Source organism: Phyllobates terribilis, unplaced genomic scaffold, assembly GCF_046119375.1.
Source record: "Phyllobates terribilis strain yellow unplaced genomic scaffold, ASM4611937v1 Scaffold_3__8_contigs__length_932513732, whole genome shotgun sequence".
In the NCBI taxonomy this organism is placed as follows: domain Eukaryota; kingdom Metazoa; phylum Chordata; class Amphibia; order Anura; family Dendrobatidae; genus Phyllobates; species Phyllobates terribilis.
The window spans coordinates 53,673,450-53,696,237 of record NW_027362763.1 but is presented as its reverse complement, the minus strand read 5'-3'; the positions used below and the strand labels follow the sequence as shown (position 1 = coordinate 53,696,237).

At 49.0% G+C, this 22,788-nt stretch overlaps 1 protein-coding gene across 2 annotated transcripts in view; it reads left to right on the top strand.

Moving 5' to 3' along the window:
- The window catches only part of INTS9 (integrator complex subunit 9), a 40,020-nt gene that overhangs the window by 4,065 nt on the left and 13,167 nt on the right, over positions 1-22,788 (top strand). For both annotated transcript variants that reach the window (XM_073673878.1, XM_073673877.1), the window contains exons 3-9: positions 1,495-1,555; positions 2,483-2,545; positions 3,571-3,710; positions 3,972-4,058; positions 4,750-4,870; positions 5,248-5,382; positions 5,478-5,589. In XM_073673878.1, the coding sequence (XP_073529979.1) occupies positions 1,495-1,555; positions 2,483-2,545; positions 3,571-3,710; positions 3,972-4,058; positions 4,750-4,870; positions 5,248-5,382; positions 5,478-5,589 (719 nt within the window). The remainder of the gene's footprint in view (positions 1-1,494; positions 1,556-2,482; positions 2,546-3,570; positions 3,711-3,971; positions 4,059-4,749; positions 4,871-5,247; positions 5,383-5,477; positions 5,590-22,788) is intronic.

Genomic DNA, 22,788 nt, shown 5'->3' with positions numbered 1-22,788 from the left:
CCTTAAACAAGAATTGAAAGACTCTTGTCTGGCTACAAAAAGAATTTACAAGCTGTGATACTTTCAAAAGGGGGAGATACTAGGTACTAACCATGCAGGGTGCCCAAACTTTTGCATCGACCCATTTACTTTTTGTAATTTTTAAAATCTAAAAAATGACAATATATTTTTTTTTGCCTAAAATACAAAGGAAATGTGTCATCTGTAACTTTAGGCCTTCTAGAGATCATTTCATCTTCAACTTGCTTAACTGTTCACAAGAACAGTAATTTTGACCAGGGGTGCACAGACTTTTACATGCCACTGTATACAGCTTTCCTTGAGTCCTGAGTGGCAAATCTGTTTAGTGACCTCATTTTTTTAAATTTATTTATTTATTTTTATGCTCCATTTTACTAATATTCCTATTTGGGTCCTGGAAAAGCTGAGTGACGACTAGCCTTGCTAAAAAGAAAAAATGTGCCGGAATGGAGAAGCGGGGTGGGTGGTGTAGGAAAGCTGGGTGACTCCCAATATGTCTGCTCTCCTGGAGTCTTGAATGGTAAATCTGCCTAGTGAGAGGCGTCTCTGTGATACTAGACAGATTGACTGTTCAGGATCTGGGGAAAGCTGGATGACTGCCATTAGGTCCTTCCTACAGATTGTTGCACAGCTTTTTTTTTTTTTCAGTGGAAAATCTGTCCTCTGTGAATTGCATCTCTGTCCTAGTAGATGGTTGATGTGCAGGAGTCTGGGAAAGCTGGGTGAAGACAAATATGGCGGCTGCCATTAGAGCTTCCTTAGTGGTTGTCACATAGCTCTGTGAGAATTGGAAATCCAGCAAGACGCATTTTCCATATAGGTCTCCATGCGGCACCTGTCGGCTCCCGCCATTGCTGATGCTCATGGAGTCGCTGTCCCTTTAAGAAGCCGTGTCTGAGCTGTTATATACGAGCCGTGCGGCCGCTCGTCAATCACACCTTCATCCTGGCCGTAAATCACACGTCTGCCAGAGAGACAGCATCCCGGAGACGGGACGTTATTACAGGTTGACGGGTTTAATATAACATTATGGCGCCAATTAACCCTTTAACCCTGCGAATGTAAGGGGCGCTTAAAGGGATAAATTCCAGCTGATCATGCCATCTCCAAGGTAAATCTACATATATGGGTGAGGAGCTCCAGAAATTACTGGGCATCAATGTTCTTGTATCGTTTCATATTATAAATTATTATTATTATTATTATTATTATTATTTATTTATTTTTTTTTACTCCGCTCACATCCAAAGCTGCATCCAGATTCCCTGTATTTTGAGAAGAGGGCATTGTGGGAGCTTTACATTTCAGGTTATGGCTGAGATGTATCTAACCAGTGGGTGGCGCTCGCTCACTGCTCCCACAGGCAGTGCAGCTTTGGATGTGACTGGAGTAGAGCGTGACCTGGAATCAGTTATTTAACCCCCTTGAAATGTTATAAATGAAATGAATTATGGGTATTCTGTTTTTCGGCAGCACTCGTCTGTCAAAATTGCCCGGCTGGGTCTCAAAGGATGGGAACGCCCAATTAGAGAAGGTAAATATGTGCGCGTTCCTGTCCTGAAATACTCTGTGCTTCTGTGGACACTGCTCCATACCCTCGTCTTCATTCTTCAGATCACGATTCTACCCCCCAATCAGATGCAGCAATGTCCTCGCTATGATCGTCTTAGCCTCAAAATCTGCACATTCCTCCTCTGAAACGCTCTGTGCTGCTGGGGTCCCCGCTGCATACACTTTTCTGTCCATTTTTCGCATCCTGACACTAACATGGTCACATGCGATGACGGCCGTGCTAAAATCACCTTAGTCATTGCCCGTCACTAAAATTGGTACACTCCTGTGCTGAAATACTCTGTGCTGCATTCACAATTGTGTCTATTCCCCTCCTCACATTATGACACTGATCCAGTCTCATGCAGCTCGGTTATCACAGGAGAGGAGAGGCCACCCTCTCCACCACAGTCCACTCCTGAAATACTCTGTGCTGCTGAGTGGGGGGGCCTTACTTTTTTTATTATGCAACTTTCAGCGTGCGATTTGTCAGAAGATCGTGAGATTCCACTCCTGAAATACTCTGTGCTTCCACTGTGTAGTTACTGTGACCCCCCCCCCTCCCCCTTCCACCCAACAAGAATAACACTTGTCTCTTCTTAAATACTCTGTGCTGCTGTCAGTGCTGTTCCTCCTACTGTCTCTGATCTTTTCTCCTGAAATACTCTGTACTTCCACTGTAATGCTCAATCTGTGAGCCCCTTTCACGAGAGTAACACACATCTTTCCTTAAGTGCTCTGTGCTGCTGTCTCGTACTATGTCTCTGATGTCCTATGACATCATGAAACGCTGCAACACTTTTTTTTTGTTTTTTACATGTTTTTTTTTTTTTTCCGCTGAAATGCTCTGTGCTGCTGTTCATGTTCTCTGTGAGTTGTGGGGGGTGTCATGGTGCTTCTGTCTCCACAGGAGGTGAAGGAGTGCTCGGGACGTGTATTTGTAGACTCTGTTCCCGAATTCTGTCTCCCAGAAGTAAGTGTGTAATAAGTCTTTATATTACAGCTCCCCCTCCCCCAAATCCATCTGCACCGCCAGGCTTATGGGCCAGGCTTATGGGCCAGGCTTATGGGCCAGGCTTATGGGCCCGGCTTATGGGCCAGGCTTATGGGCCCGGCTTATGGGCCCGGCTTATGGGCCCGGCTTATGGGCCCGGCTTATGGGCCCGGCTTATGGGCCTGGCTTATGGGCCCGGCTTATGGGCCCGGCTTATCTAAGAGAATAGGAAAAGTCTCTGAGTGTAGTATTTCACTTGTGACCTAATACTTCTCACATCTGAGGGTCTGTTACATCTGCGTCATGTCCAGACAATCCTCTGTGACCTCAGTGATGCTTCGTTACAATGTATCAGTCTGGAGCGCAGGATCCATCTGCCGGATACAATTGTAGCAATTTTTTTTCTTGAGCAGTATGGGGTCTTTTTGCTTCTGGAGGTAAAGGAGGATGTTTTCTATTCACTTGCAAATGAGGAGCAAAGAGAGTTAGAAAGTTACACAACTTATTGCAGTGATTAACCCTTTATAAGTCTAAAGCTGGTCATCCACCTATGGATTGTCCAGTAGTTATAACGCCAGGTCACAGACCCTATCTGCCGCCCCCAGGTTAATGCCCGCCCTGTGTATCATGCCCGCCCTGTGTATCATGCCCGCCCTGTGTATCATGCCCGCCCTGTGTATCATGCCCGCCCTGTGTATCATGCCCGCCCTGTGTATCATGCCCGCCCTGTGTATCCTGCCCACCCTGTGTATCCTGCCCGGGTCATTATGCTATATATCAGCGCAGGGGGGCGGTGTATTATAACCATATAGTGTCGCAGTAATCAGCACCCCCCCCCCCACATGCTGTTGGCACATTCCAGGTGACCTTGTGTTTGGGGCGCTGGTGGTGTCTCTATTATGCATGTCCTCCCGTCTGGGTGGGGTGGCGCTGCCCGCGGCGGCTGCCGGGGAGAGGCCGGGCCCTGCAGACTCGGCGTTTAATATTCTGCTCTTTGCTTTCAGACGCAGCTCATAGATCTGTCTACTGTAGATGTGATCCTAATCTCTAACTATCACTGTATGATGACGCTGCCATACATCACCGAGCACACCGGATTTACTGGCACCGTGTACGCCACCGAGCCCACAGTGCAGATCGGCAGGTAACATACCGCAGCACGTCCTGGGGGGGGGGGGGGGCAGAACCCGATACAGGGGTCATTAAGGATCTACTGGTTCCCCCCCTGTTAGGACTTTATCTGAGAGTAGACACTTTATTAACTTTCCCTATAGGAAACGTGTGTGTGGCGTCATCAGAGCCCTGCAGAGCTGCATTCACAATTCTGCTGGAAACAGTCAGCAGATAGGGTTACACCACTGACGGCGCTCCTCTCACTTGCCCGCTCCATTTTTGTTATTTCCAGATTATTGATGGAAGAACTGGTGAATTTCATAGAACGGGTCCCGAAGGCGCAGTCTGCCACCATGTGGAAGCACAAGGAGAGCCAAAGGTGGGGGAGGGGATGTGGTATCTGCAGGGGGGGGAGATGAAGCATAAAACTTAATACCTTAATATTTTCCAGTGATGTCTTAAACTTTTATTTTTGACTTTTTTTTTTTTTATACTCTTTTTTTTTCATCTTTTTTTTTTTAATGAAGTTTAAAAATGGCAAACCGCACTGAAAAATATTAATTTGTGTCATTTTTATGTATTTTTTTTTTATTATATCAATATAAATAATAATACAAAAAAAAACATTTAATTAGTGCATTTATTTTACATTTTCTGTTAATTAATTTTACGGACGGTCGGATTCCTAGTAATTCCTTTTTTATATTTTTTTGGTGTGATGTACAGTATGCACAGGAAAATATTATTTATAATAAAAATGCAAAAAACAATTATATTATAATGTTTATTTTTATGCCATTAACCCTTTTCCATCCTGGCCTTTTTTTTCCATTAATTACTTCTAATTTTAATTATTTTTTTCTTAATCTATTTTTTATTTTTTTTTATTATTATTATTTATTTCTGTTTTTCTTTCACTTTATCATATAATGTACTGGGAAAAATCCATTGAAATGTTTTACAGTCCCAACCTGAGTGGCTGATAACAGGGAGCAATAGATTGCATCAAACAGCGTATAAAATAGAGATGATCCGTTGTCCCTTTTAATGGCGCCTCATGTCGTCCATAGGCAGCTGCCGGCCCCTCTGAAGGACGCTGTCGAGGTGTTCACTTGGCGGAAGTGCTACACGATGCAGGAGGTGAACGCGGCTCTCAGCAAGATACAGCTGGTGGGGTATTCCCAGAAAATAGTGAGTATGACGGGCGAGAGGACTAGCGGGTAATCCCTCCCTGCCAAATAACACTTGCATGTACTTTTTATCCTGCAAAGGATTTTACTCGTCAGAGCAGCAGTTTGTGCTCCAGAGCTGCACTCCATTCACTCCTCCACTTTCTTTTGCATCATCTTCAGTCTTGCATATCGTAAGGGATGAAAAAGTCTTTACCAAGAAAGAAAAATCTATAAATAAAAAAACGCAGACTTTATAGGAATTAATGCATTTAACCCTTTCCAGGCAGAGGGAGACCTTTCCACATGCAGGAGGATAGAGCGCGTTTACCATAAACTGCAGTGTAACTGCGCCCTCTTGTGGTGATATGCGGTAATGCGACGCCATTGATTTTGCAGGAACTCTTCGGGGCCGTGCAGGTGACGCCGCTCAGTTCTGGTTACGCTCTCGGCAGCTCCAATTGGATCATTCAATCCCATTACGAAAAAGTCTCTTACGTGTCGGGGTCTTCGCTTTTAACTACCCACCCACAGGTGAGCTCTGCAGATAGAGGGTAGGAGGCAGTGGGAGCTGCTTTTGTTCCTTTTTTTTGTGTGTTTTTAAGTCATGTTTTTTTTATTAATTTTAGCCAATGGATCAGACGTCCCTTAAGAACAGCGACGTCCTCATCCTCACCGGCCTCACCCAGATTCCTACTGCCAATCCGGATGGGATGGTGGGCGAGTTCTGCAGTAATCTGGGTGAGTGTCGCCCGTTATAGGGTTCTTGTCTTTGCTCGTTAGTTCCTTTCTGTCGGGTGCAGAGTTGCCTTAATCGCGAAGTCCTCCTTACATGCATCGTCTATTGGTGTCAGCTCCTCGGTGCTCAGGCGACTTTTATTTTATTTGTCCGTCATGAGTTACAGTCCTGCTCCTCGTTATTGGCACCCATGAAGTGTAAGTACATAATGTGGAATATCTCCTGAAAAAAATGAATCAAGTGAAACAGTTTTTTGTATAGAGACTCGTGTTAAATACAAAAGAGCAAATGATAAACATTAATTTACAACCAAAAACAATGGGAGGGAAAAATAGCAAAAACCTAAAGCTGCTGTGTCACTGTTATTGGCCCCCTTTACAATAATTTAGTATAGAAACGCATTTTGACTCGCCTGTGGTAAATCACAAAAAAGAGATTCTCCTGTGATTAATTGTCGATACCCATGTGACATGAATTAGCCAATGAATGATAGCTTCTGTGTTTTAAAAAGCCACATGGTAGGCCCTGTTCCTTTGTCACAATGGTGAAGACAAAGGAGCTGTCTGAGGACATCAGAACTGTTATTATTGGCAAACACAAGACTTCCAAAGGGTATAAGGCCATCTCCAAAGACCTTGGCATCCCAGTTTCAACAGTGCGCAATGTTATTAAGAAGTTTGACAAGCATGAAACCGTCAAGAATCTCCCTGAATGTGGGGGAAAGAGGAAAATTGACAAGAGATGTCTGCGAAGGTTGGTGCGAATGGTGGAAAAAGCCTTAGTTACTTACCGGTAACGGGATTTTTCAGAGCCCGTGACAGCACCACGAGAGAGAGGATCCGCCCATCAAGGACAGGAAACCTACAGGTTAAAAAGGGCTGCCCTCTCCTCCCGCCTCAGTTTAGTTAACAGAGCATGAGAGTACCGCCAACACAACAAATTCATTTTAAACCAATTACTTTAACTAACTTCCCCCCGAGGGTGCAAAAAAGGAAATTAACTCTACGGGAGTGCGAAAAAACACCAGTGTAAGGAGGGAATATAAGGGTGCTGTCATGGGCTCCGAAAAATCCCGTTACCGGTAAATAACTAAGGCTTTATTCGTACTCCCATGACAGCACCACGTGAGAATTACAGAGACGAAAGGAGACTAGGGAGGGACCACAGCTTGAAGCACCCTTCTCCCAAAGGTGAGATCAGAAGAGACACCCAAATCCAATCTATAATGCTTATAGAAGGTGGAGGGAGAAGACCAGGTGGCAGCCTTACATATGTCTTCAATGGAAACCCCTGTCTTCTCCGCCCAGGAGGTTTCTACTGCTCTGGTGGAATGAGCCCTCAACCCCTCCGGTACTTCCTTATCCCCCTGAGGAGTAGGCGAGGGAGATGGCCTCTCTAATCCACCTCGCAATCGTAGATTTTGAAGCTTTACAACTAGTGTTGAGCCACCCCCGTAGTGTTCGGGTTCGGTTCGTCGAACACCGGGATGTTCGTGGAACTGTTCGTCAAACACTGTCGAACACGGTTAAAACCAATGGCAGGCAAACAAAAACGCATAGAAACACATAGAAAACACCTTCAAAGGTGCCCAAAAGCTGACAAACTGCTCAGAAGACACTCTCTTTAAAAAAGCTGGCCGGCAATTCAGCAGCGGCATACACCGGTACCCAACAATTTAGACAAGAAGGAATAGAGCTTCACACATAGATTAGATAGATAGAAACATGTCAGTCACACATATAAGAAGCACAGTGACAGTGTTGATTACTGTACTTGTCATTTAGTGTTAAAATAAAGGATTTATTAAAAAAAAAATTGGCGTGGGGTTCCCCGTAATTTTAGTCTCTAGCGGAGGTTAAGCAGACGGCTGGGGCAGATGTTTGAAGCCTGGGAAGGGGGTAATACCCACGGAGCTTACCAGGCTACTAATATCAGCCCCCAGCTGAATACCTAGCCTTTACTAGCTATTAAAATGGGGGACCACCCCCAAAAAATTACATGGGGTCCCCCCTATTTTAATAGCTAGCAAAGGCTAGGCAGACAGCTGGGGGCTGATATTAATAGCCCAGGAAGGGTGCCATGAATATTGACCCCCTCCCAGGCTAGAAACACCAGCCGTCAGCCGCCCCAGAAATGGCGCATCCATAGGATGCGCCAATTCTGACACTTAGCCTCGCTCTTCCCACTGCCCTGTAGCGGTGGCAGGGGGTAATAGGGTTGGGGTTGATGTCAGCTTATAATGCCAGCTGACATCAAGCCCAGGTTAGTAATGGAGAGGCGTCTATAAGACACCTCCATTACTAACCCCATAGTCAAAGTTAAAAAAAAAACCACAAACACCCAGAATAAAGTCCTTTAATTGAAATAAACACACAATTCTTTATTATTCTAAATTAAACCATACTTTCCGTCACGCCCATTCCAGCTGAAGCCAACGATCTCCTGCAATAAAAGAAAAATAATAAAGCAACCTCATCCTTACCTTTCCATGGTTCCCACGTCGGCTCCAGCTCTGCTACATTTACATGACAGGCTGGATCGCAGCCGAAAGCTGCCATCCAGCTTTCCATGCCGCAGAGACTGAGAAGCGCAGGCATGCTTGCGCTCCTCAGTGTCTGGCTGTGACGGCATAAAGATGAGCCGAGGTCATGTCCAATGAACTCCGCTCACCTCATGCACGTCACTGACAGCATGGGAGAACTCTCCTGCACTCAGCGCTTGAGCAGGGGAATTCTCCCACGCTGGGATGGCATTGAGATGACAGGCTGGATCGCAGCTGAACGCTCTGCAGTGTCTATGAAGGATGGCATGCTGGATGGCAGCGCTCAGCTGCGATCCAGCCTGTCATCTCAATGCCATCCCAGCGTGGGAGAATTCTCCTGCTCAAGCGCTGAGCGCAGGAGAATTCTCCCACGCTGTCAGTGACGTGCATGAGGTGAGCCTCGGCTCATCTGGATGCCGTCACAGCCAGACACTGAGGAGCGCAAGCATGCCTGCATTTCTCAGTGTCTGCGGCATGGCAAGCTGGATGGCAGCTTTCGGCTGCAATCCAGCCTGTCATGTGAATGTAGCAGAGCTGGAGCCGTCGTGGGAACCATGGAAAGGTAAGGATGATGTTGGTTTATTTTACTTTTATTGCAGGAGATCGTTGGCTTCAGCTGGAATGGGCGTGACGGTAAGTATGGTTTAATTTAGAACAATAAAGAATTGTGTGTTTATTTCAATTAAAGGACTTTATTCTGGGTGTTTGTGTTTTTTTTTTTAACTTTGAGTATGGGGTTAGTAATGGGGGTGTCTTATAGACGCCTCTCCATTACTAACCTGGGCTTGATGTCAGCTGGCATTATAAGCTGACATCAACCCCAGCCCTATTACCCCACTGCCACCGCTACAGGGCAGTGGGAAGAGCGATGCTAAGTGCCAGAATTGGCGCATCCTATGGATGTGCCATTTCTGGGGCGGCTGACGGCTGGTGTTTCTAGCCTGGGAGGGGGCCAATATTCATGGCACCCTTCCTGGGCTATTAATATCAGCCCCCAGCTGTCTGCCTAGCCTTTGCTAGCTATTAAAATAGGGGGGACCCCACGTCATTTTTTTGAGGGGGTCCCCCATTTTAATAGCTAGTAAAGGCTAGGTATTCAGCTGGGGGCTGATATTAGTAGCCTGGGAAGCTCCGTGGGTATTACCCCCTTCCCAGGCTTCAAACATCTGCCCCAGCTGTCTGCTTAACCTCCGCTAGAGACTAAAATTACGGGGAACCCCACGCCAATTATTATTTTTTTTTTTAATAAATCCTTTACACTAAATGACAAGTACAGTAAGCAACACTGTCACTGTACTTCATATATATGTGACTGACATGTTTCTATCTATCTAATCTATGTGTGATGCTCTGTTCTTTCTGTTATAAATTGTCGGGTACCGGTGTATGCCGCTGCTGAATTGCCGGCTTTTCATGTTTCACTGTGAGCACTGTTCCCATCGATTTGGGCAACCACTGTAATGCCACAACCACCATGCTTGTGGCATTACAGTGAGTGGCAGACAATCCCTGTGTAACGGGTCTGGGAGGCGGAACCTCTGAGCTACTATACAAGGGGGCGGTCCTTGTAAGGGAGCGGGTGGCGACCAGGCAGGCAGTCACAGCAGGTGACCGGGACAGTCTCTGGGTGTACGGGCAGGAGGTCACGGCAAGTGACCGGGACAGTCTCTGGATGAACGGGCTGGAGGTCACGGCAAGTGACCGGAGCAGTCTCTGGGTGAACGGGCTGGAGGTCACGGCAAGTGACCGGGGCAGTCTCTAGGTAAAGGGTAGGTACGACCTGTGATGGCTGAACCTCCAGGTAGGCTAGCAAGGCAGATGGAGGATGTGTGCTCCCAGGTGAGCAAGCGAGAGTCTCTGGAATAGCAGGTGGTCACAGCACGTGACGGCGAAGCCTCCAGATAGGCAAGCAGGCAGGTAGCGGAGAAGCGCTCCCAGGTGAGCGGGCAAGAGTCTCTGGAATAGCTGGTGGTCACAGCACGTGACGGCGGAGCCTCCGGGCTGGCAAGCAGGCAGGTAGCGGAGAAGCGCTCCCAGGTGAGCGGGCAAGAGTCTCTGGAATAGCTGGTGGTCACAGCATGTGACGGCGGAGCCTCCGGGCAGGCAAGCAGGCAGGTAGCGGAGGAGCGCTCCCAGGTGAGCGGGCACGGAGCAGGGAGGTGAGGGGAACAGCGTCCCTGCCTAGCAGAGGGCAGGGACGCCGGCGCTACAGTACCCCCCCCTTTAGGCCCCCCCTTTTTTAGACCAGACAGAAATTTAGCAAGGATGAGCGGGGCATGGATGTTCTCCCGGGGCTCCCACGTTCTCTCCTCAGGACCAAACCCCTTCCAATCTACTAGAAAAAAGGTCTTTCCTCTTACCCTTTTGGTGGCAAGAATGTTCTCTACCTCAAACTCGTCCTCAGCAGAAACCGGAGCAGGAGGCGTACCTGTAGACTTGGAAAAAGAGTTAAGTACCACAGGTTTGAGGAGAGATACATGGAAGGAGTTAGGGATCCGTAAGTTGGCCGGGAGTTTCAATTTATAGGCCACCGGGTTGATCTGACTGATGACCTCCAGTGGACCGATGAACCGAGGCCCTAACTTGTAAGAAGGTATCTTGAGTCGGACATATTTAGATGAGAGCCAGACTTTATCTCCGGGACGAAATTGTGGAGGATCCAGGCGTTTTTTGTCAGCGTGTCTTTTCATCCGTTCGGACGACAGAAGGAGTGCGGACCGGGTACTCTCCCAAATGGAGGAAAATTTGCCAACGAGAGATTCCGCAGCCGGGTTGTCCACAGAGGTGGAGACAGGAAAAGGAATCCGAGGATGCTGACCGAAGACTACAAAAAACGGGGATTTGGAGGAGGATTCGCTCTCGTGATTGTTATAAGAGAACTCGGCCCATGGTAGGAGATCCACCCAGTCTGATTGATGGGCATTAACGAAGTGCCGGAGGTAACTGGTCAGGTTCTGATTGATCCGCTCCACTTGACCATTGGACTGTGGGTGGTAAGCGGAAGAGAAGTCCAGGGTGACGTCTAGCAGTTTACAAGTGGCTCTCCAGAAGCGTGAGGTGAACTGTACCCCACGATCCGACACGATGTGGAGGGGCAGGCCATGAAGACGGAAGATGTGACGAATAAAGTCTTTAGCCAGCTCGGGTGCAGACGGGAGGCCTGGCAGGGGAACGAAATGAGCCATCTTGGAGAAGCGGTCAGCGGCCACCCAAATGACCGTACAACCGGCAGAGACTGGGAGGTCTGTTATAAAGTCCATTGCTATATGCTGCCAGGGGGCAGCAGGTACTGGGAGCGGAAGGAGGCGACCGGCTGGCAGATGTCTCGGAACCTTGTTGCGGGCGCAGGACACACAGGCAGAAACAAAGTCTATTACGTCCTTGTGCAGGGTAGGCCACCAGTAGTGCCGGGTAATAAGCTGGAGGGTCTTTTTCTGACCGGCATGGCCAGCCAGTTTAGACGAGTGACCCCAGTGAAGGATCTTCTCCCGATCAGGTACTGAAACAAACGTCTTTCCAGGAGGGAGACGATTTAGACTCACGGGAGCCACCTGCATTACTCTGGCGGGATCGATGATGTGTTTCGGATCTTCCTCGAGATCAGACACCAGAAAGGATCGAGACAAGGCGTCCGCCTTGACGTTTTTGTCAGCCGGGCGAAAATGAAGAACAAAATCAAAGCGAGCAAAATACAAGGACCACCGGGCTTGGCGCGGGTTAAGTCTCTGGGCATGCTGGAGATAAGCCAAGTTCTTGTGGTCAGTGTAAATTATTACCGGGTGAAGAGCCCCCTCGAGCAGGTAACGCCACTCCTCCAATGCCAGTTTGATGGCCAATAACTCTCGGTCTCCTATGGAATAATTGCGCTCTGAGGAGGAGAAGAGTTTAGAGAAGAAGCCGCAAGTTACCATCCTCCCGGAAGATGATTTTTGAGTAAGTACCGCTCCGGCTCCAGAGGAGGAGGCGTCAACTTCCAGGAAGAACTGCTTGTTGCCGTCCGGGCGATGCAGCACCGGGGCGGAAGAGAAGGCCTGTTTTAAGGAAAGAAAGGCCTCCTCTGCTTCGGGCGGCCACTCTTTGGGATTAGTACCCTTACGGGTGAGCGCGGAAATTGGGGCAGTCCGGGAAGAGAAGTGTGGTATGAAGAGGCGGTAGTAGTTGGCGAAGCCCAGGAACCGCTGAATGGCCTTCAACCCCTCCGGTCGAGGCCATTTCTCGATGGCAGACAGTTTCTCTGGATCCATTCGTAGGCCGGTCTGAGAAATAATGTAGCCCAAAAACGAAAGCGAGGTCTGCTCAAAGAGGCACTTCTCATATTTAGCGAAGAGGTGATTCTGCCTGAGCCTGAGCAGGACCTGACGAACGTCCCTCCGGTGAGTCTGGAGATCCGGAGAGAAGACCAAGATGTCGTCCAGGTACACCACTACGCAGGAGTAGAGAAGGTCCCGGAAGATGTCATTGACCAACTCTTGAAAGACGGCAGGAGCGTTACAGAGACCAAAGGGCATTACCAGATATTCATAGTGGCCGTCCCGGGTGTTGAATGCCGTCTTCCATTCATCCCCCTGACGGATACGAACCAGGTTGTACGCCCCACGGAGGTCCAGTTTGGTGAAGATTCTAGCCCCTCTCAGACGATCAAATAACTCCGGAATGAGCGGAAGGGGGTACTTATTCTTCACCGTGATTTGGTTAAGGCCTCTATAGTCTATACAGGGACGGAGAGAGCCGTCCTTTTTTTTTACGAAGAAGAAGCCTGCTCCCGCCGGGGAGGTAGATTTCCGGATGAATCCCCTGGCCAGATTCTCCTCAATATATTCGGACATCGACCGGGTCTCAGCAGCGGATAATGGATAAATACGCCCACGGGGAGGAGTAGTACCGGGTAACAGGTCGATAGGGCAGTCGTATGGTCTATGAGGGGGTAGTGTCTCTGCTTCCTTTTTATTAAAGACATCAGCATAAGACCAATAAGGAATCGGAAGTCCAGGTAGATTAGCTGGGGTAGGAGAAGGACGGACGGGATGGACGGGAACCAGACAGGTCTTATGGCAGTCCTGTCCCCAGCGAAGGACTTCTCCGGTCTGCCAGTCAAGCACGGGTGCATGTCTCTGGAGCCAAGGTAGACCTAGCAAGAGGGCGTGAGAGAGTCCAGGCAGAACATGAAAGGAGATACTCTCAGAATGCAGCATTCCCACCTGTAGAGTAATGGATTCGGTGATGAGTTGGATGGGGCGTGGTAAGAGACCCCCATCCACGGCAGCAACAGACAAGGGTACAGCCAGAGGTTTGGTGGGGATGCGGTATTTCTCTACCAGGGACTGTGAAATAAGATTCCCGGCTGCTCCAGAGTCCAGTTGGGCTAGTTCGAAATAACTGTTCTCCCCACAGACGATTGAAACTGACAGCAGCAGAGATGGAGAGGATTTATTCTTGTCTAGGTTGACCTCTCTGAGCGAACCTAGACACAGGCGTTTCCTGACCTCTCTGGACAGGCACGGATCCGGTGCTCCTTGCTGCCACAGTAGAAGCAGCTCCCCTCGGCACGGCGTAAGTCCTGACGGGTTTTGACCATCTTGGTCTGGTCGACCTGCATAGACTCAGGAGAGTGTACCTGGGGAGAGACGGAGGGAGTGACGGGTTTCTGAAAGGTAGGAGCTAGACGTGGAAACCTCCTCTCACGGGTGACCTCTTTGGCACGCTCCTGGAACCGTAGGTCAATCCGGGTGGCAAGAGTTATTAGGTCATCGAGAGTGGTAGGAATGTCCCGACCGGCAAGTTCATCTTTAATACGGCCGGACAGACCCTCCCAGAAGACGGATACCAGAGCGTCGTTATCCCAGGCCAGCTCCGAGGCAAGGGTACGGAACCGTATGGCATATTGGCCCACGGTGAGACTTCCCTGACGGAGGCGTAGCAATGATGATGCAGATGAGGTCTTCCGTCCGGGTTCGTCGAAGACTTTCCCGGAAAGCCGTGAGGAAGGCAGGCAAGTCGGACACCAGGGGGTCTCCTCTCTCCCATAGAGGATTTAGCCAGGCCAGGGCCTCCCCGGTGAGATGGGACATGATGAAGGCAATTTTGGCCCGGTCGGAGTTAAACTGGTGGGACAATAGTTCAAAGTGCAGGGTGCACTGATTTATGAAGCCCCGAGCCTGGGCGGAGTCGCCTCCGAAGCGAGGAGGTGCAGAAAGCCGGGGTCCGGGGTAGGATACCATGGTATTGGTGGGCAGCGGAGCTGCCGGGTTGCGAGTCATGGCATTGGCGGTGGTTGCTGGTGGAGCAGTCAGAGTGTCCAGGCGAGAATTGACATTCCGCAGGTGACCCAGGATGGACTCCTGTTGGGACCTCTGACGGGACAGTTCATGACAGAGGTCCGAGAGCGAGGGAGCTTGGGTGCCACCGGGTTCCATGGCCCGAGCAAACTGTAACGGGTCTGGGAGGCGGAACCTCTGAGCTACTATACAAGGGGGCGGTCCTTGTAAGGGAGCGGGTGGCGACCAGGCAGGCAGTCACAGCAGGTGACCGGGACAGTCTCTGGGTGTACGGGCAGGAGGTCACGGCAAGTGACCGGGACAGTCTCTGGGTGAACGGGCTGGAGGTCACGGCAAGTGACCGGGGCAGTCTCTGGGTGAACGGGCTGGAGGTCACGGCAAGTGACCGGGGCAGTCTCTAGGTAAAGGGTAGGTACGACCTGTGATGGCTGAACCTCCAGGAAGGCTAGCAAGGCAGATGGAGGATGTGTGCTCCCAGGTGAGCAAGCGAGAGTCTCTGGAATAGCAGGTGGTCACAGCACGTGACGGCGAAGCCTCCAGGTAGGCAAGCAGGCAGGTAGCGGAGAAGCGCTCCCAGGTGAGCGGGCAAGAGTCTCTGGAATAGCAGGTGGTCACAGCACGTGACGGCGGAGCCTCCGGGCAGGCAAGCAGGCAGGTAGCGGAGGAGCGCTCCCAGGTGAGCGGGCAAGCTGGTCCATAGACAGACTGACAGGAGTAGAAAGGCAGACCGTCGGACCTCAGGCTAGCAAGCAGGCAGGTAGCTGATGTGCGCTCCCAGGTGAGCGGGCAAGCTGGTGCTTAGACAGACTGACAGGAGTTGTAAGGCAGACCGTCGGACCTCAGGCTAGCAAGCAGGTAGCAGGAATAACAGGCAGGAAACAGACAGCAAACTGGCAGGAATCAGGCAGGTAACTGGCAGGTAACTGGCAATGGGACCTGAGGGCTGAAGCAAAGTAGAACAGTGCAACAACATTGCTCGGGCACCTCCATTTTGGAGGAGGTGCCTTATATATGGTGAAGTCCTCCGGCCATTGGCCGGGGACTCCTTAGGACGGCGCGCGCGGCCCCTTTAAGAGGAAGGGAGAGCGCGCGCCCTAAGCACAGTGACCGGGAAGGAGCGCGCGCTGCCAGCAGAGCGGGAGGAGGACGCCGGGCACGGAGCAGGGAGGTGAGGGGAACAGCGTCCCTGCCTAGCAGAGGGCAGGGACGCTTTTGGTGCACGAACAGTTATCGAACGTAACCTCGAACAGCTGAATTTTTTGCAAATTGTTCGCGTTCGTCGAACGACTCTAACACCGCCAAAAACAGCTCGAATTTGAGATTGGCGAACAGTTCTAGTCGAACACCGCTCATCTCTATTTGCAACCTTTCCTAGCCCCCTGATGGCATATGAATAGGGAACTATCTTTCCTAAAACTGTGTGAAACCTCCAGGTATTTGAGTACGCCCCTCCTAACATTTAATGTGTGTAGTTTCTCCTCTTTCTGATTTTTAGGGGGAAAACAAAAAGTTGGAAGATTAATCTCCTGAGTCCTATGGAATCGTGAGACTACCTCTGAAAGAAAGGCTGGGTCAGGTTTTAATACAATTCTATTATCTAGAATTTGAGTAAATGGTGGGGATATAGAAAGAGCCTGGATGTCACTTACTCTTCTGGCTGAAGTCAGGGCAACGAACAGGGCCTTTTTAAGAAGAATAATTTTATGGGAGGCTGAATCTAGGGGCTCGAAGGGAGGGTTAGTCAAGGCATTTAGGACTAGATATAAATCCCAGGGAGAGGATTTAGTTTTTATAATAGGTCTACACCTAAAAGAGGCTTTTATAATCCGTGCTACCCAATAATTAGCCGCTATATCGGAAAAAAACAAACCTCCTAAAGCTTAAACTTGTACCTTCAATGTACTCGTGGTAAGGCCCCGTTCTAAACCCCGCTGCAGAAACTCTAGTATTTTCCCAATAGGGATCCCATCCTCTGGTTTAAATTTCGAAAAGGACAGAAACTTTCTCCAGGTCCTAGCGTAGATGCGGGTAGTAACGGGTTTTCTGCTACATAAGAGAGTGTTTACTACATTTGTGGAGAACTCTTTGCTGGTTAACAGCGCACTTTCAAATTCCATGCCGTTAAATGGAGATTTGAGGCTGGAGGATGGGAAACCGGACTCTGAGTGAGAAGGTCCGGAATCTCCGGAAGAACCCAGGGGTCTGTTATGGACATTCTCCAGAGGCAAGGGAACCACGGTCATTTGGGCCAAAAGGGGCATATGAGGATTATTCTGGCTTTGTCTGCCCTGATCTTCCTTATGACTGACGGAAGCAGGACCATAGGAGGGAATGCATAAGTCAGAGGGAATTCCCAGGGAACCATGAAGGCGTCCACTGCCAGGGGCCTTTCCCTGGGGTTTAGGGAACAAAACGCTGTCACCTTCCGATTGGATTTTGTCGCAAACAAGTCCACTGTTGGAAGACCCCACATTGCCACAATCCTGGAGAATATCTGAGGGTTCAAGGACCATTCTCCTTCTTTTATGGAAGTACGGCTGAGAAAATCTGCTGTGACGTTTTCCTTCCCTCTTAGATGAACAGCAGAAAGGGAGAGACAATGATCCTCTGCATTCTGAAGAAGTCTGTCCGCTACCCTCATTAAGTCTTTTGAACAGGTTCCCCCTTGATGATTTATATAGGCTACTGAGACTTGATTGTCCGAGAGTATACGGACATCCTGGCCCTGTAAATATACAAGGAACCCATTGAGCGCATAATCAACCGCCAAAAGCTCCTTAACATTCGAGGAAAACCGCACCTCATTTTCTGACCAGGTCCCCTGAATTAAGTTACCTTCAAAATGAGCTCCCCAACCTGTAGCACTTGCATCTGTAGTCAAGACTGCAGTAGGCTTAAATTCCCAAGGGACTCCCCTAGAAAAATTAGTATGTACCAACCACCAACGAAGGGATTGTAATGAGCGAGGGGCCAATGTAAACTCCCGGTCTAGATGTCCATCTAGGATTGAGTCGTTATACAATATATCCCATTGAAGTGCCCTTGAGTGAAGTTGGGACGAACGCACTGCGGTAAAACTCGAGGTCAGGGACCCTAATAATGACATGGCTTTACGGAGTGTCATAGAGGGTCTATCCATACAATGTCTTACTAAGCCCTGGATTTTTGCAATCTTTTCTTCTGATAAATGGCATAATTGTCTTTCAGAATCTAAAATGACCCCTAGAAACTGTTGAGCTTTTAGTGGAGTCAACCTAGATTTTTCCAGATTTAGAAACCAACCTAGTCCTTCCAGGATAGAGTTACCTGAAGGAGGGCCTCGCATTGGACAAAGGAGTTCCCCCACTATCAGGAAATCATCAAGGTAAGGGATTATTAAGTTGTCTTTTTCTCTTATATGGGCCATAACCTCTGCCACTAGTTTGGTAAAAATTCGCGGGGCTATAGCTAACCCAAAGGGAAGGGCGGTATACTGAAAGTGTTTAACCACCCCACTTATTTCAATGGCCACCCTCAAATACTTTTGATAGTCCTTATGAATGGGAACATGGTAATATGCGTCTTTAAGATCCAGAACTACCATATAACAGTGGGGAAAAAGTAATTTTATTATCGTTTTTAAGGATTCCATTTTAAAGGTGTCTATTTTAAGGAAGCTATTTAAGGATCTTAAATTTATGATTGTCCTGAAACACCCATCCGGTTTGGGGACCAGGAAGAGCGGGGAGTAGAATCCGTGACCCTCTTCTGAGTCCGGAACCTCAATCGGGACGTTTTTCTTTATTAGGTCTTGAATTTCCGATACGAGGGCAGTCTGCCGCTCCGGGGAGGAACTAGAGGGAACAATCAGGAATCTTCTGTAAGGAAGAGTTTGAAATTGACATTTAAGACCAAATCTAATCAGGCTCAAAATCCAATTACTATGTGAAATACGTTCCCAAGCCGGGAAAAATAACGACAATCTCCCTCCCACCTGGGCCGATTGTGATTCCCCTGGCTTCTGCTCATTTTTGGAAGAACCACCAAAGAGTAGGCCTTTACCTTTGCGACCTCTTTCTTCGAATTTTTCTTGTTCTCTGAAAAATCTTCGGAGAAATTTCTTTTTCCGAAACGATTTCTTAAAAGATGGTAGAGGTACGGATGGAAATCCCTTCTTAGGGTCTCCGGCTTTTTCCAACAGTTCGTGCATGGTCTGGCCGAAAAGATATTCCCCTCGCAAGGAATTGTACAAAGCCTAGACTTCGTTTTGTACATCTCCAGGCCAGCATTTAATCCATAGGGCTCGCCGAGCAGCATTTGATAGAGCTGATAATTTTGCTGCCAATCTAACGGAGTCCGCAGACGCATCAGCAAGAAAGGCGGCAGCACCCTAGACCCGGGGAAGGGAAGAAATAATCTCCTTCCTGGAGACACCCTCCTTTAGCTGATTGTCTAACTGTTCCAGCCAAATCATCAGGGCTCTGGACGTACAGGTGGCTGCTACTGCTGGTTTCAGGGCTCCTGCAGCTGTCTCCCATGCACCTTTCAGGAAGGTATCGGCTCGTCTGTCTAGGGGGTCTCTCAATGCTCCCATGTCGTCAAATGGGAGAGAAAACTTTTTTGATGCCTTAGCAATGGCAACATCTAACCTTGGTGCTTTTGACCAAGAGGTACATGCGGCACCATCAAATGGATACCTCCTTTTGAAAGAGGGAGGAATGCTGCCCTTCCTGTCTGGCTTTTGCCACTCTCTATCAATGAGATCTTTGACTTTTGTATTTATGGGGAAACATCTCTTCTTCTTCTGACCTAATCCCCCAAACATTACATCCTCTACAGATTTTTTCTGGTCTCGTGTCTACAATGCCCATTTTGGTCCGGACAGCTTTCACCAAGGCATCAACCTCCTGCAGAGGAAAACACTGTCTATCCGACTCGCTATCAGAGGAAGAGAGAGAGAGGAGGAAGAAATGTTTGAGATATCAGAGTCCGAGCCTGGCTGAGGGTCCCGGGGAACATGACTGGACTCAGAATTCCCCTGCAAGGCCTTGCCTATTTCTTCTCTAATTAAAGTCTTTAGGCCTAAGGAAAACCCCGGGGTTTCTTCCGTCATTACCTTGTCAATACAAGGTTGGCACAATTTCTTAACATATGCATCAGGGAGCGGACTGCTGCATAGGGCACATTCCTTATGTTTAGACTTAAATGAACATTTCTTGCTCTGAAAGAAAGTTATAGACAGAGAAGGAGGAAGAAGAATTTGTAGAACTTTCACGAAGATTCCACTTACCCCATGGAATATTTGGTACCGTAGAAGCAGAAGAATCCATCTTAACCGGCGGAGAATCACGCCGAACTACCGGACCTTCTTTCCTGCTTTTTGCAGTGAACTTTCTAGCCGAACGATTGGACCCAGACCGGGAACGTCGTTGCACCGCCAGTTGGGAGGGCTCCCCAGAGGGCTGCTCCTGTGTATCTCCCATGCTTACCAAGGCAAAAAACAATGGGCTGGGAAGCACCTCCGTATGTTGCCAGGAACTTTTTATACTGCCCACACCTGGTACCTGTGTGGTTCTTTTTTTTTTTTCTTTATTAGGGGCTCTGGAAAGAATTCACCCCCCCACCCCCGGTGGGCTAATCGCCGCTGTTTGCAGTACCAGCGGGACGCTCCTGGACTCCTGCTCCGGCGTCATCATGCTCGCATGCGGCTTCCTGGTTGCGCGCGAGAGCTCCGCCCACTTCCAGTGGAGTCCCCGACGCACCGGTAACATGTCACAGGGCCGCGCCCGTCACTTTCCCCGCCGGCGCGGCCTGGATCTCTTGCGCAGTATAGCGGGGGGGAGGATGCCCGCATGCGGCTCCACACATGGCGGACATCTACCTCCACGAGAGGGGATGTCACGCCTGCCGCAACGCACATGGAGGTGCCCCAATGAGCCCTGCCGTGGCGTCTCCAGAGTTCCAGGACCGACCTAGGGTGGGAACCTTCACTGCTAACAAAATACAGCAATAGGGTTTCAGAGGTAACCACAAAATAGAGTAGGTATTCGAGCAAGTATAGTGGTGCTACAAAAGGTAAAACTTAACATTTATGAGAAATGAATAAAACATGATAAACAAGTCGCAAGGACCTAAAAGCAAGTATATGCCTGCCTGTGGTGGTGAGTAGCCATAATAGTCAGTAACTCATTATTTCCAGGGATGCGAGAATATGTTAGACAGTCTACCCGTAACATAACACAGATAAAATGGCAAAAAATGTGGAGCTCTCAAGACAATGTCTCAGCATATAGTGTCTCAGCATATAGTGTCTCAGCATATAGTGTCTCAGCATATAGTGTCTCAGCATATAGGAACCTTCGTACATTTGAACAGATTATGGTGAGCATTTAAACCTTATATATACTATCGGAACAGCCTCACCAAATAAAATGTCGGTTCTTGCTCACTGGCTTTAAGACAGCTCCATGTGGTGGGGCATTTAAACCTTTTCAGCCTCCAACAGACCACAGCACACCGCTCCCGACGCGTTTCATTGCCTCAGCTAATCATCAGGGGAGAAGAGGGTGTCACACAGTATGGAAGCTGGCATCAGTCGCTCAGCCTCTCCATTAGACAGCGCAAAAGAACAAACAAATAAGTCCTCCTTTTGAATATGCCCGCGCTGACACGCGAGCGCGTCACTTCCGGTTCCGGCGGACTCACGTCCGGTATGTGGAACGCAAGTGCCGGCCGTGACGTGCAAACGTCACTTCCGGTGCGCGCGTCCTAAAGAAAACTGATGCGCTGACCAGGTGACGACATATCGGGGGAATGAACGCAGAGTGCCCACACGTGACACACTGCAGTGGGTGGTAACAAGACATAGGTGATTTGGTTGACTTAAGACCCCTGATCACTTATAAAAGGGGCAGATCCCTTAGGGACAGATTGGTCCACAGTCACTACACAGACCACCTGGGGAACAATTGGTTAAAAAGCTCGATCAATGGCAGTTTCAGATGTAGTGGATGTGTATCATGTCAAGTAATGGTACAAGGAAAGGACTTTAAGAGTAATGTCACCGGAGAAACCTTAGTCATAAAGCATTTCATCAATTGCAGATCCAAGGGGATAATCTATATGGCCACATGTGTGTGCGGGGTGGAGTATGTGGGGAAAACTAAAAGAGAACTGAGAAGAAGAGTGGGGGAACATCAACGGGATATAGCCCTGAAAAGGGACACCCTCCTGGCGAGGCATGTGAACAACGTGCATCCTAATGGCACGGATATTATACGATTCATGGGAATCAATAAAGTGACTGCCCCGCCAAGAGGAGGTGACTGGGACAAGTTGATCCTTTAAAGGGAGACCAAGTGGATTTTTAAGTTGCAGACTATGGCCCCTCACGGCCTTAATGAACAGTTGTCTTTTAGGTCTTTTCTATGAGTGCAGGGTGAGTTAGGGTGAGGAGAGTAGGGGCAGCCGCCGCGGAGTGGGGGCGCCACTTGCGCAGGTTTTAGGGTGCCAACCTCCACTGATAGGTTGGGATAGTTCTAACTAGTCCATTAATAGGGCCTTATAGTCCCCTCGTTATTTCCCTCCTCCCCTATTTATATCTTTGTCTCATTTTTTTGTTTATGACTAATATCTACTCCTGCAACATACCCTGTCATCCACCCTCTCCCCCCACTTCTTTCTCTCTTCTCCTCCTCTCTCTCCCCCCCCCCCTTTGTTCCCCCTGTAGTTGGAGGTGCGGTCCTCCCCAGTCTCCTCCCCATTTTTTGTACTTTAAGAGATTGTTTTGCTTCAACTTCTCTGTACTTTTGCTTCTTTTTGGGTATTATGTGTGCTCTTTGCCTCTACCCCAGTACCATTGGTTTGACTTGACCCGTGAAGTTTTTTCCGGTTTATTGACCATTGGGGTGTGCTGCGCGTGGTTATTGGATACTGCGCGGTATATGGTATGTAGCCAGAGCAGTGTCCTATACTGTTCTGTTTTGGACACTCCTCCGGGCCGGGGTGATTTTGGGTGGGGGTTTGTTACCACCCACTGCAGTGTGTCACGTGTGGGCACTCTGCGTTCATTCCCCCGATATGTCGTCACCTGGTCAGCGCGTCAGTTTTCTTTAGGACGCGCGCACCGGAAGTGACGTTTGCGCGTCACGGCCGGCACTTGCGTTCCACATACCGGACGTGAGTCCGCCGGAACCGGAAGTGACGCGCTCGCGTGTCAGCGCAGGCATATTCAAAAGGAGGACTTATTTGTTCTTTTGCGCTGTCTAATGGAGAGGCTGAGCGACTGATGCCAGCTTCCATACTGTGTGACACCCTCTTCTCCCCTGATGATTAGCTGAGGCAATGAAATGCGTCTGTAGCGGTGTGCTGTGGTCTGTTGGAGGCTGAAAAGGTTTAAATGCCCC